Genomic DNA, 15,788 nt, shown 5'->3' with positions numbered 1-15,788 from the left:
TAGAGATTTTTCGTCAACATGGTCATCATCGGGTGACGTTAAAGTCACTGTATTATTGTAGGAATTTGGAAGGCATTTTATGATTCAAGTCAGGTCAACTCCAATCCTTTCATGGAAGGATGAAACTTGAATATTTGACTCACGCAACATTCTCAATCATTGACATTTATAAATTTATCGCATCTGTCAGAGAACATGCGGGTTTATTTGTTGACCTCTAAACAATAACCAAAGAAATGAAAGGGAGAAGAAAGCAACGAAGAAATCCTATGGCACATACCCGTCGGATCCACGAAAGCCTCCGCGAATCCTGCTGAATCCGGCGCAGAACAATCATTTCTCCGCACTTCCTGCGTGAAATCGACTCTCGATCGCTGCCCTGTTCTCGTTGTTAAATAGCGACCCTTCTCGGCTCTGCTCGTTCCACTTCCGCACTCGCTCTCTGCTTGTTCCGATCGGAAGCCCCACACGATCGCTACTTCCTCTCCTTCAACTTCTTCCTCTCTTGCTCTCTGCTGCTCCACGCGAAAGACCCAAGCAAGGTTCCGACTCCAACCTTACGACCGAACTCCTCCACTGTGCCGATCCAGAAGGCCGTAAGCCTTGCCCGATCCAGAAGGCTCTCTGCTTGTTCCGACCGGAAGCCCCACACGATCGCTACTTCCTCTCCTCCGACTTCTTCCTCTCTTGCTCTCTGCTGCTCCATGCGAAAGACCCAAGCAAGGTTCCGACTCCAACCTTACGACCGAACTCCTCCACTGTGCCGATCCAGAAGGCCGTAAGCGCTGCAGATCTGGTGGCATAAAAATAAATTAGGCTTTTGTTGTAACACATAGAAGATATCCCTTGGTCGTTATTATGTCACTCAACATAGCTTGTAGAAAATGCTTGTTCAATAGGCACTAGGAAATCATGTTCTTACTTATGAGTGTGTTACATCATTTGCTATGAATTGTTAGTGCTACCTACATGCTAGTTGTATGCACTATCAATCCCTTGCTCCTACTCGCAAATAATTATAACATGGTTCGAAATATCTGCTTATCTAGAAATTCTTTATATGCAACATAGGGTGGTGAAAATCAAGCTGGAGCTTCCTTGATTCATGTATAGTTGTAGATATACTTGAATGCTTTTCGTAAATCCATAAAATATTTTTACTATTTGATTCATGTTTATGTAATATTTCCCTTTAATTGTAAGACCTTCCAATCATCATCTATACAAACTTCTTCATCAAGGCCTTCTTTGACATTACTACCATCATCAACAAGTATGCGCCAATGAAGCATGATCTTCATGATATGCTATACAAATTGAGTGGCATGAAAAGTTGCATTTTGCTTGCCAATTCAAAAAACTAGAAAGACTGTGCTTTCAGGAAAAGAAAATTTGTTCAAGAACATCTTCTTGAAAATTTCCATATGCCAAAGTCACCAAGTCCGTTGTGACTAATTATTTGAGAATCATAGTTTGATATTCTTTTCAATTATAATATCATAGGTATGTGATCAAAGATTGGCAGCATGAACTCTAAATTTTCTTTTTTATCTTATTTTATTTTGCTCTTCAATGACCATGGTAATCATATAATATAATTAGCTCAGCCCAACAAGTCAATCCATATTAATGGTTGGAAGTGGAAGATTAAATCCACCAATACTATAGTCATTTTAAATTAAATGATTTCAATCCCAACCATCCAAAATAGAATTCTGAGTATGATTCGAGTGTGATCCCCATTTTTATTTTTATTTGCTTAGAAGGAGAAATTTTTTTGTATTAAGTGAGAGTCATTTATCAGTTTCAATTTCGACAGCCTCCATGCGTTCCCTCCCCCGAGGGGAGGTTGGGAGGTACTTGTCTTTGATTCTACCCGCCCAGATCTAAGATACAACGATGCGAGGTCTTCGAATTTAAACCATCCTACCCGGATCAAAGATCGATGGCGTAGGGTCTTCAATTTTAAACTATCCCTTGCTTAGAAGGAGAAATTTTTTTGTATTATGTGAGAGTCATTTATCAATTTCAATTTCGACAGCCTCCATGCGTTCCCTCCCCCGAGGGGAAGTTGGGAGGTACTTGTCTTTGATTCTACCCGCCCAGATCTAAGATACAACGATGCGAGGTCTTCGAATTTAAACCATCCTACCCGGATCAAAGATCGATGGCGTAGGGTCTTCAATTTTAATCTATCCCGGCCGGATCTAAGATACAACCGGGGTCTTCAAATTTAAAACCATCCGCCCGGATCAGAGATCACAACGTGGGTCTTCGATTTGAACATTCCTAGCTGGATCTAAGGTCGACGGTGCAGGTCTTCAACACCTGTATGAAAAATCTCATCCTTTATATATATATATATATAAGAGTGGGGGAAGAGAGGGCAAGGATCAGACATGGCGTCTAGGATATGGGTTTGGCCGACGCGATGTAGAGCTGTGGACGATTCGGCACTGGTAGGTGGATCAGAGAACAGGGTCCCATGGATTGAAGGCTGGACATTGGGCCAGCACGTAGTCCGAAGCCGCAAGAAGGGCTGGGGCTTCGGCTTCGATTTGGGCTCAAGATGAAAAGAGGCAGTGGCTGGAGGTGCAGGAGTGGGTTGACGCAACTAGGGCTTCCGGTCAAGGTACGTATAAGTTGGTCGCTATGGGTTGAGGGATCATAAGCGAGAGGAACAGAGAAATAAGAGGGATAGCGAGCGGTGGAGAGTTCCAATATCATGGGGCGGTTCAAATGGTTGCCTAGGAGTTTTATCTTGTGTGAGTGAGAAGTTACAGGAGTTACAAAGGAGCAGATTCTTGAGATCGTGGGGTGGTTTCCTGTCCACGGTCAACAAAGAGTTCTTATACTTATTGGATTATCAAATTAGTATTATTATTTTTTGTTAAAAATTTATTAGGAATTCATAGTGTTTATTCTTGTAACATGGAGGATATTTCTCTTTGTATTTTTCTTATATGTTCTTGGTCCCTTCTTCTGTTCGGATAGGTTCTTGAGAATAAAGGTTGTAAGCTTGTCCCTCGGATCTACATCTGATAAGTAGCCACAAGCAGGTCACTTCGTTATTATCATCTGGGTCTTTGCGTGAAAATTTCAGAGTCGGGGTTGCCACATTCGTGCATTGAACATACTTAATGAAATTCTTGATCATATCAGCTAATTTTGCAGTGTCACGAGCACCATTTACAAGTGATGTACGTGTTCTGCTAACAAATTTTGACTGGGCTCCAAGCTCACACCCAAAGTATTTGGTAGTGTAAGAGGCAGGCCTTGCCAATGCTTTTGCAATTTTGACCATATTAACTATATTGGTCTTAATGCCATTTCAGCTACCCTCTATTTTTGTTATTTTCTTTGGCATTTTATAGCAGTAGAAGACATCATCACTGTTGGGAGCACCTATGTTTTGGAACGCCATCTTCAGCAGTGGACACTAAAAGAACAAGGCCGTGCTAGACAGTATCAGCAGTAAAAGATACCGAAAGGCCTACTTTAGGATATATCTCTAGAAAAGCAGGTTGCATAAAGTGGTGACTTTTGATTAATATAAAATCCCTTATCGTTTCATGATGAAAGTGACCAAATTCTCTATTGATCCCAAATAAAAAGAGACATAAAGACCCACTACTCGTGACAATCTCCTATGAAAGATATGCATGGTTCAAAGTTGAACTTATTAATAGTTGCAAAAAATAACTCTAATAACAGAGAAGTGCATGTGGAGCAGTATGTGATAATGAAATAACATTGGAGCTTAAAGATAAAATTTATAAAATTATAAATAGGCTTGTATGCATCATAATATTGGGTATAAAAGTAGTTATTATTAGACAAACTGTGTGTGATATAAATGAGGATGCAAAAATGAATGTCTGACAAAACTTAAAAGGATAGATTAAGAAATGATTATTTTAAGGCTTAAACGGGAGTAGCATCTATTCATCATAAGGTATGTTGTAGTGAAAATATAATTAGATGGTTTGGGTATCTAAATTGAAGGATAGAAGATGCACCAATTTAATCAGTATATATGAACATTGGCAAGGATTAGGATGAAAAAAAGGGTAGATCAAAGATATTTTGGATAGAGTTGTTCATAAATATTTTTGCAAGATATATTTATTCCTCTATGCAAAACTCAAGAAGGATGAATGAAAAGTGTCAAAATCCAGACTTTTAAGAGCAAACCAATCCAACGGCTACAGTGCTCAATCCGTGGGACGCACGACTCATGACATAACTCTTTCCATATTCGAGCTGTTGATTTAGGAAGGATTATATTAGAATTATTTTGTAATTATTTTTTTCCATATTAAGGTATCTTGTATGGATTTAATAATAGAGGATAAATCACGTAAGAAATCAAGCTTTTCTTTTCAAACCTCTAATTTCTAACAAAAAGTTAAAAAAAAATTATATATCAAGAAGGATGAATGAAAAGTAATTGGAACTTGGGATAAATCTAATGATGACAAAGATGAGAGAGACATGAACACAGGTTTGGATGGTTTAGTTTTTGTTGCTGATAGTTATAAGTTTGTATATCCTAGTTTGACTATTTTTTTAATAACTATTCTAATACTTCCTTGTAATTTGATCGCCATAGTTGGCCATACTTAACAAAAGAAGTTTTTTGTTTGGATCTATTTCAGTTAAAGTTGATCTGCATTTTTTTTACGGATTTGTTTTCCACTTTATACATTTGGATTTGATGTAAAAATGTTCTTGTGCTGTTCCAATGCTATTTTGGCAGCTATCAAACGCAGGTGGCCGCCTTATCATCTGTAGTGATGGTGTATGGGATGCTTTGAGTTTCCAATCAGCTCTTGATTGTTCTCGTGGACTTCCAGCGGATGTTGCTGCTAACAAAATTGTTAAAGTATTTCGTAATAATGAATTTTATTTTCTAATATTTTAATCAGTTGAAAATTGTCGTATCTGCTAACCAAATATTCATATTTCACTTGTAGGAAGCTGTTCTTGTAAAGGGTCTCAGAGATGATACTACATGTATTGTCGTTGATTTATTGCCACCAGAGAAGATATCCCCTTCTGCTGCTCTAACGAAGAAGCAAGGAATGAAGGGATTAAAGCATATGTTCCGCAAGAAGTCCTATGAGTCACCGTCTCATCATTTAGTTAGAAATTATTTTGAACCGTATGCAGTGGAGGAATTGTTTGAGGATGGTTCTGCAGTACTTGCTCAGAGGTCAGTATATTTTATAACGAAATAATTGATCAAAGGTCTTCATTTTTTCGTGGTTGGTTTTGCAATCCATACATTTAGTGTAACCGTCCACTGCCAGCGCCAAAAAATACTATTCGTTATTTTCGTAATATTAAATATTTTATTCATAGATAAGGATGTTTTATATTCCCATTTCCCCTTTGTATGGTGAAGTAATATCTACTATGTGTTCAGCAGCAAACACATGATATGAGTCCGTCTCCTTTCATGTGAAGTGTGTTAAGATCTTGACATTATGCTTTTGCTTACAGCATCAAATGTTGACGCAAACTTGCATTCAATTTTATTTTGACAATGCAAGTTGTGATATGCATGAAATAGGGAAGTGGGAAGCTTGAGACTAATTTAAGGAGAGAAAAGGAGAGAGAAAGAGGAATGAAAGAAAAAGCTTTTATGTTATTGTGGAGTATATATTGACAAAGCAGTAGTATGGTTGTGCCAGGAAATTTGCAATGATTCCATGGACATAGGGAAGGTCCCTTTTTGAGGAAATTTTAATTCTTTTATTCTTAGTATTTGTTATGACGAGCCATCTCTTTTTTAGTAAGATTAGGTGTATTTGAGTTTAAGCAAGAGTTTTTTTTAGCAAGGTGTGAATTTTTTAGTAAATCATATCCTCGCTCCTCTCTAGTGGGTATAAGCTTGTTCTAGTCAAGTCACATAATTTTTTTTGTCTTCTGTGGTGCTTGATTTCATTTTTATTACTTTATGTATTCACTGTGTTTATTATTAAGATGCACTTTCGTATAAGTAATTTTACTACAACTAGTATTAGAGTCTATGGAATATAAAGGCCTTGATGTATGAAATAGAGAACTTTGATGATTCAAAAGTTTTGAACTTTGGAGGAATAAACTTCAAGGCATTTTAATCTACCTTGGTTTTTGAAAGCACTCATGGGGCATTCAAATACATCCGATATTTTGAATGAAGAAAAGAAAATAAAGTTTAATTGAAAAGCTCTCTGTGCATTCTAACTATATTTGGTGGAAATGTTTTGATGGAAGTTTTTGAGGAAACATCTGTATAGGGAATATAACTCAAGTTAGAGTATTTGTATATTGATCAACAGATTATCCAATTAAATTTATTAAAATTAGAGATTAAATTTGCTTTGCATACAATAAAATGTACTCATTAAATAATATCTTAATACGTGGACACAACACATCATGGACATGATACGTTTTTATAAATTATTAATATGTGTAAGCAAAATACCTAATGTTTATGTTTTTAGTAAACAAATATTGAATAATGAAATAATATCATATTTATCACATAAACGCTTAAGGATAAAAAAAATGGTTAAGTACAATTAATTTTTGATTTTTTATCAAATGTAATTTTTTTTAGACACTGCACTTAATTGTCAACAATGCATCGACATAGGCATTGATCATTAGGCATGACTTAGTTAACATCAATATTATATTGTGATTATTGTCTACACAAAATGCCAAAAAAAAAAAAGAATATATTATGTTAAAGAAGTATAAAAAAATTGAATGCATTGATACACTACTAATTAATCCAACATTCTCGGCATCATGATTATCATCACTATTAAAATCAATATCCTCTTAAATAGAACGTTTAATGTCATGGATAAAAAATATAGTTTGTAATATACAAAAATACACTTCATTATCATCACATTCCCCAACTACGGTAGGATGTTCTTAGATCTTATCTAACTCTAATTTTATAAAAAATATCAAACATGATTTTTCAGCATGTCTGTAACGTTGGAGGCTTATCCATATTGGCACAAGCACATAAAGCTCTTTTAAGTGTTCTTGCTTCATACATTACAAAAATAAATGGCACATCAAAAAGATTATCGAGCTTCGAAGAATAAGGAGCAACATACCAAGGCCAATCATAGAGGATAAGCATTAAGCCAGCAGATGCTAGTGTTGTTACATATTGGTTAGGTACATATCGAAATGATTCTTTTGGTGATTGTTAGAGATAGATGTAGTGATAAATGGAATTCAAGTTCTGCTTGCTCACACCATTTATGCTATTATGAGGAATCGTTTTTCACTTAAGGATCACATAGATGTTTATACAGCAACAACAACAACAACATCAAGCCTTTATCTCACTACGTGGGGTCGACTACATGAATTCACTTTCTTCATTGTGTCCTATTAAGAGTCAAGTTCTCATTTAAATCTAATAAAGAATGGTCATTTCTAATATTTTCTAACCTAGTCTTTTTAGGTATATCTCTAGCTTTCTTTAACATAGGCCAAATCTTATACATCTAATCTCCTAATCAGGTCATTTGAAGGCCACCATTTTATGTGACCAAACCATCTAAGGTACAACTTTCTCTAATCTTATCTGCCATTGGAGCTAATCCAACCCTCTCACATATATGCTTGTTTCATATCCTGTTTCTAAGAGTAAAGTCACTCATCCACCTGAGCATTCTCATCTCTACAACACTTAACTTAATATTAAGTTGCTCTTTTATTGGCCAACATTCTATGCCATAAAGCATTGCAAGTCTCACCACCTTTTATAGGATTTTTTCTTAAGTTTGAGGGGTACTTTTCTATCCCACAACAAGCTCGATCACATAGATGTTTATATGTGAAATAAATTTGCGTACATTACTTGGTGGGATTGTGACGTTAAGGATGCATCATGCATGATGGATGACAAGGATATTGACAGGAGTTGAGCATGTTTCATACCTTAGAAGGAATATTGTATTGTTGCATGCAATCAATGAGCAGGTCAAATATTTTAGGAGTTGTTAAAGTCCCAATAGATTTTAGATGTGCGTTGGTTGTCATGAACGTGTAGAGAGTTGGACTTTATGCTGAAGGGTGAAACTTTTAGGGAAGTTGCGTTGGATTCATCTTATATATTGATTTACTGTGTTTTAAGTAAATAGAGAAATGCTATTTTTTTTGCTACCTGTTATGTTTTAAAATAGATATTACATTTTGAATAGAAAATTATTGGAGATGATCAACTGGATTTATCTAGTATTGCACTATTTGTTGAGTGCCATGTCTTATCATTGTAACATTTAGAGTGAGGATATAACCACTTTTAGGATTAAAAATTTAATGGCAGGTGCACTTTTGATATCAGTGGATGCATTTTAGCGTGCATTAGATTTGCTTTAGAGGTCTCTTGTGATTGCTAAGTTTAGGCATTACTTCAGTTTTTTAAGATTCTACAATGCCCAACCTTTTCTGCTTGGTAGGTTAGAGCGCTGAACTTAAACAGGATTTATAATTATCATATTCCTTAGGTTGTTGTGGGGGGGGGGGGGGGGATTTTGGGAAATTTTATTTAATAATTTAGTCAATACTTCAACAACAACAACATCAAGCCTTTATCCCACTACGTGGGGTAAGCTAAATGAATATGTTGTCTCCATTGTGTCATGTTAAAAGTTCATTTAGTCAATACTTTTGAAAGCACAAAATTGAAATAGGGGATTTGTTATGATAAATTTAGTACATAATTCATCTATTTTGGTATTTTGGGATAAAATCACATTCAAAGTTTTGTTTTTTATATTAATTGTCATTTATGATAGCATAGGGTCAAAATTTAAATATAATACAATTTTTAAATCATCCCCCACTCCATAAAACAAAAACTTATAAATAGGAGACTACATGTGGGCACGAGCATTAACTCCCTTAAAGTTGGAGGGCTATTTATTGTAATATGCTTGAAAAGTGGTAAGCTTCAAAGTTATTTTAGAGAGAATTTTTATAGGTTACTATAGATCATTATTGAGGCATCTCTGAAAAATTAGTATCGGGCACAAATCTTAATGCAAGTTGAAGTAGAAAGCTTTCAAAATTCACCTCCAGATTATCTCAACTCCAATTTCAACAAATTTATAGCCAAAATGATTGATGAGATGAGCCTAACGACAGTAAAAGTGATCTGATTTTATTCAAAATAAGGAACAAATAATATCTCAATTTTGCATACTTATTATCAAGTCAAGTATCTTGATGAATAAATTTAGTTTTCCCAAGATCGCTTAATTCCAATTTCATTAAGATGATTAAATGTTGAAAGAGTGGCCTATGATCAAGGAAATCATGCTGACTATCTGATGGAGTGTTCCAAAATTTGATTATATTTATGGGGCATGATACCTTAAAATTTTATATATAGGCCTTTACTCTACATGAAGGGGGTTTAATCTTGGCTTGTGATTAAAGTTAAAAGACAAAAATTTGGAGCTATACCTGAGCACCACATTAGGATCACCGTGAAACCGCTGTTGTTAGAACGACACATTGACCACTATTATTGGACCGTTATCATCTGATGTCATCCATCATTGGATCATTGTCGCTTGATCACGATCCCCTCTCCACAGTTGCCCAACTGCGATCCCCACACTCACCATTGCTCAACTACAGTCCTTTAACAATCATCACTTAACTACATTCCTTCGACCATTCTCGCTTGACTATGATTTTTCGACCATCGTTGTATAAGTGCAATTTTTTGAGCACCGTCGCTAACTATAGTATTTTGATAGCTGTAATGACTACAATCCTTTGATCATAATCACTAGCCTATTGTTGCTTAACCATCATCAATTTATGATAATTCGATCATTGTCCCCCGACTAGGGTTTCCCGACTATCATTGTCCGATTCATATCATCTAACCATTGTCTCCCAACTACAATCACATTACTTTGGTCGCTTGACTGTGTTCTCTCACACCTTACCACAATCATTCTATTGCTGTGGCACAACTAATGTCTTCCATGCACTAGCACCTGACCATGGTACTCTAGCTACCATCCCTCGGCTATGGTACTTCAACTCACCCTTCCATTACTATAATGCTTCAACTGCAATCTCCTGATTATGATCCTTTGATCACCATGGTTTGATTATGATCATCTGATCATTATTGTCTGACTATAATCTCCTAACCACTATGACCCAATAACAATCTCTTGATTATTGTGTCCCGACTACATCGATTCTTGTTGACTTCATTACTTGCCGTCCTCAATAGTATTAACGCATGCTATTGCTTGTAAGGCTGTTGCACGCAGTCGACATTAACTCTAACTCTTAATGCCAGTTATGATGCACGGACGCGAACACGGTGACACATACACGTCATGACATGGACACGGGACACGACTGTCATTGAAAATATAAGACATGGGTATGACATGGACACAACATTACAATTTTTAAATAATGTATATATATTAATATAACATCATATTAGAAATGCAAATAATAATAAATGAAGGTATGATAATTTAGATTTCCTTTGGGATAAACTTCAACAGAAAGATTTGATGACTTTTAGCTTAAGAAAGAATGTGGATGTATGCAGCTCTGTTTTGGCCAAGCAAAGAGCACACACGTTAACTGAAACTCCAGCTTAAATATCTTGTGCATTAATGCGAAAATCTACTAATGGAATAAATAGTATGGCATTAAGTCAATATCAGTTATTGTTCACAAGCATGAATATTTTTATACAGTTCCATGTCTACAGCCTACTATTCTACAGAGCAAGAGTCATATTGTGAAACAAATGCTGACTAATTTGATATAAGCATTTATTTGAATCAACATATCACAAAAAGAATTTTTGAGAGAACTTTTAAACAACCCAATACTCAGTGCTAAAATATTAGAAAGTTTTACCCCATATCAAATAAAAGTATTATACCTATGCGGTTACGTAACCTTTGAAACAAGGTAAATGAATTTAGAGAATGGGTGCAATCAGATTTGAAAAATCAAAGGTATGGTATTGTAAGACCTCATAAATGCTGTAATCACAAGAAGATGAAAATAGGGCATTATGCTGTAATAACTTTCAACCATATAATGCTGCAAAAGACAAAAGCTGACTCTAAAGGGCCTTTCAAGATAGTGGATTTTTAGGGCTTCGAGTGTCTCCATGCAGGCATGGATTTCTGCATCAATTGTAGATTTGAGAGTGGCAAACTTCCCACTGGCGTACGCACAAACTTTCTCTGTGCATTTAAGATCCCTTTTATGTTTCTTCCATTTGCAGACGCCTCCCCATCCTTCCATACATCCGTCTGTTTCTATGACAGGCATGGATTTCTGCATCAATTGTAGATTTGAGAGTGGCAAACTTCCCACTGGCGTACGCACAAACTTTCTTTGTGCATTTAGGATCCCTTTTATGTTTCTTCCATTTGCAGACGCCTCCCCATCCTTCCATACATCCGTCTGTTTCTATGACTATATATGCATCCTCAGGTGGTATTTCAAGGTCTGGTAGTTGTTGTACTAGGCATTTGATTTTTCGGATAAGTTGCCAGTCATGCTCCTTGATTCGTTTATCCCCTCTGGTATCAGAGCCTAACAAGGTATCAACATTAGGCATTCCGACGACTGAAATATTTAAGACGCTGTAAGCTAGAAATATCAGTTAGTAGCCCGTGTGTTCATAAAAGTGCCGAGAACTGTAGGCCATGAACTGAGGCGAATAGGATATCCTAGCTCTACTGGAACTTAAGTATTCTAGTACGTTTATATGTCTGATTGGAGACTTTCTGTTAGTAGCACTTATTACAAATCTGCGCTCAAAGCAACTGAATCTATCGAACCACCTGCTGTAGGGTTCATAAATCCTGTTGAATCTTGCCCTAATACTGAAACTTGCTTTAAAACACTAATAAAGCAAAACCATACGATTATTCAACTACTACTAGTAAGCCTTGAACGAATTAAAGATCTAGAAGATCAAATTCTATAATTAAAGGGACACAAAGAACCTTCAGATTCCTTTGAACAATCATTAGCATCATTACAAGATAAATTACAGGCCCTAAATCTTGGCGGAGAAAGAAAAATTATGAAACCACAAAACAAAGGGCAACTCTTTGTTTTCAAAGATCCAAAGAAAATTTTTCTTGAAGAACAAAAGAAGTCGAAATGAGTTCTACAAGAACTACAACACTTCCAGAACGAACTACTACCCCAATCCTCCCAGAGACCGTAGAAGATCAGATTCGAGGATACAGGCTGCGATCTCGAATGGCCTATGCACTTCAAAGAAGATTGCCTCGCAGGCGTCACTATGAAGCTACGCTCGAAAGCCAACTGGACCCAGAAAATGAGTTACAACTTTCCCAACGACGAAGAGCTAATCTTGTTCCGGCAGAAACATTATATGAAGATGGATGGACGGCTCAACATCATCGTGTTTACCAACACTACGCCGAAGAAAGAGTACTTGCACTTGATGAAAATCAAGTTAATGTACCATTCATTCGCCAACAGTCCTACCAACGGTTTGTACAAGAAGGTATGCAACACATTCACCTTGGCCTTATCATGGTTCGTGTACAAACTTTCCACAGACGAGACGCGGGTACTACTGCACTAATTGTGCTCCGCGACACACGATGGCGATCCGATGTCTCTATTATTGGAACTATGGAAATCGATCTCTCTTCTGGTATGCAACTTGTCTATATTGCCCCAAATCTTATGCTCTGTATCCATGACTTCCTCAACCATATCGAACTTGTTATTATGACTCATGGTTATGATGAATGACAAGGAGGTGAATCCAACTTGCTTATTACACGAGCTCTTGTTGCTCGACTTACTAACACTAGCCAAACTGGCTTTCGATATAATATTACCGGCGTTGCTAATTATTTAGCATCTCATGGTATTTCTGCGATATCGGGCCGAAGACATACAATCACTGAATTGCAGGGCAGATCGTGGAATCTCAGACCATCCTCAACAACCCTGGCACTCCTCGTACCTACCGCTTTGCATACCCATCAACGTTTGGATGGATCTCTCTGCTTATCCTTTTCAAGTTACAATCCACAACCATTACCTCCTGAGATCCCTGCACCCGATGAATCTACAGAATTTGCTCTGTATTTAGATAGCGATGAACACATATCAGATGATGACATGGAACCACACTGGGATCCTTCTGATCCTGACGATGACCCGTTCTTGGATCTCCTATACCTCTACAACTACCTCAGTGAACCCCTGTTCCCTGAAGCAGAAGGTGGTGGGAATGCTGCTAATGCTGAGGATGAACCGGTGGCTGAACAGGTCGCTACTGAGACTGCTGCGGATGAACCGGTGGCTGAACCGGTCGCTACTGAGACTGCTGCTGATGCTGCGGATGAACCGGTGGCTGAACCGGTCGCTACTGAGACTGCTGCTGATGCTGCGGATGAATCGGTGGCTGAACCGGTCGCTACTGAGACTGCTGCTGATGCTACAGATGAACCGGTGGCTGAACCGGTCGCTATTAGGGTTGATACTAAACCTGACTCGGCGGAATCTTATATCTTGACTCAATATCGTAACCACCACCCTCATGTTGGCACGCTTGGCCAACTCTCAGGCAAATATGATTATCTCGTCTATTATACTCCTCCCGCCTATACATTGCTACCAGACATATCAATCCAACCCACGGGTTGGGACGATGAGCCCTTACCACCCCCGTCAACTCCTCCAATAACTCCACAACTTTCACCAGCCCAAACATGCTTCACCCTCCAGAATCACTTAGAGGAACTTGACTATCCGCAACTCAAAAAGATGGCCACAAAAGCGGAAAACCTCTATGCATCTGTATCATCCAATTACCTTCCCCCAAATGAACCTGTTATGGGACCCGTAAATTACCCCCCTGCAACCTCTTTAGCTGCAAAACCAGATGCATCCTCCTCTTACCCATTCCAATACTATAAACCAAAATCTTCAAATTTTCGAAAGACCTTCCAATCTAATATGTGGACTTTGCCATCAGCCCATAATAATCAAGGAGTCCTGCTTATCTTACCAGATGATTTCTCCTTATATGATGATGTGATTTCCCGATGGGAATCCATCACATTAAACCTTCTTAGTGAAAAACAATTCCCAGATAACCGCTCTAAAGTATTATTCATTGAAAACTTGCTTGGGGAAATTGAAAAGAAGACTTGGATACAATGGCGTATGACATTTGAACCAGAATATGAGCACTTAATCAACATTGCTGATGATCCTCAGAATGTGCTCTCCCAAATCCGACAAATCATTACTCTTGAAGATCCGTACCAAGGATCAATTGAAGAACAAAACCGAGCATACCTAGATCTGGAACGATTGTCCTGTGATCAAATCAAAAATATGTTTGAATACATGAATGATTATAAAGTCCTCGCCGCAAAGTCAGGAAGAATGTATATTAGCTTCGAAATATCTGAAAAATTCTTCAAAAAGATGCCACCACTGCTCGGAGAAGAAGTAGAAAAGGCTTTTAAAGAACGCCATCCGGGGAATACCATTGGGGTATTACCACGCATCAAATTCACATACCAATATTTAGCAGATCTTTGCAAGAAGGCTGCCATTCAACGCGGAATCAAAGATCTTTCTATCTGCAAGAAGATCCCTGTACCCGGTTACTACAACCATCAAAAGAAGTATGGGCTGCGCAAGTCCAAGAATTATAAAGGAAAGCCTCATGATTCTCACGTTAGAGTCATCAAAAATAAAAACAAGCTAAGAAGTACCAAATGTCGATGTTATATCTGCGGAGAATAAGGACATTTTACTCGAGAATGCAAGAGCAAGCAAGAAAATATGACCAGGGCAGCCATAATTAGTAATCTGGATCTTCCAGACGATTACGATATACTATCAGTAGATCTTAATGAAGAACCATCTGATGCTATCTGCAGTATTTCAGAAGGCGAAGGTGCTAATACATTGGTACACATTCGAAATGCGCTCCAAAATACTCCAGATGAATTTTTATTCATGATGAAGGAAGATCTGGGATGGAGGCGCAAAGTGACCCTGAAACCTGAGCAAGATACATGCACTCATGAGTGGGAATTCAACAAACCTATTCAAGGATCTTTTGCTAAATGCACTTATTGCGCAATAAATTCAAATAGCAAAATGAGGATGCATTGTCCTCTATGTAAAATAACGGCATGTCCGATGTGTGCCTTATTCTACTTCTCCATCACCATCCCCAAAGATCTAATACTCCAACCATATCAATCAAGGGAAAAGTTGATCCATGAACTAATTAAATACTCAGATCATCTCGTAGAAGAAAACCGACGATTAAAGGAACAACTCGATAAACTCCTATCAGAACAATTGGAGCAGTCACGACAAGAGATGCAACTACACGATGCAAGAATTCTCAGCAAAAAACTTGAAGAAGATAATGAAGAAGAAACAACCGTTCAAGAAGCAAAAATTATGACTGAAACTGCTAAAGAAAGTGCTGAAAAACCATCCAAGAAGGTACTAAACCGCCTTTACAACATCATTATCCATTTCGAGATACCTGATGTTCCCGGATTCAACATCCGAGCTATTGTTGACACGGGAGCAACATCATGCTGTGCAAATACTAATGATATACCAGAAGCTGCACGGGAACCGCTAAATTATGAGACATCATTCAGTGGTGTAAACTCTATCAACCAATCACGCATGAAGGTCAAAAGTGGTTCTATGATAATTGGTGATAA

The 15,788-nt window shown here is 37.5% G+C and overlaps 1 protein-coding gene across 1 annotated transcript in view; it reads left to right on the top strand.

The window, feature by feature from the left end:
• Positions 1 to 15,788, top strand: part of LOC110115466 (probable protein phosphatase 2C 12) — a 32,350-nt gene that overhangs the window by 7,257 nt on the left and 9,305 nt on the right. The window contains exons 6-7 of the mRNA XM_020848710.2: positions 4,760 to 4,885; positions 4,977 to 5,215. Coding sequence (XP_020704369.1) covers positions 4,760 to 4,885; positions 4,977 to 5,215 — 365 coding nt within the window. The remainder of the gene's footprint in view (positions 1 to 4,759; positions 4,886 to 4,976; positions 5,216 to 15,788) is intronic.

Source organism: Dendrobium catenatum, unplaced genomic scaffold (genome assembly GCF_001605985.2).
Source record: "Dendrobium catenatum unplaced genomic scaffold, ASM160598v2 fragScaff_scaffold_1483, whole genome shotgun sequence".
Lineage (NCBI taxonomy): Eukaryota > Viridiplantae > Streptophyta > Magnoliopsida > Asparagales > Orchidaceae > Dendrobium > Dendrobium catenatum.
This window is presented reverse-complemented; position numbering and strand designations above follow the sequence as displayed.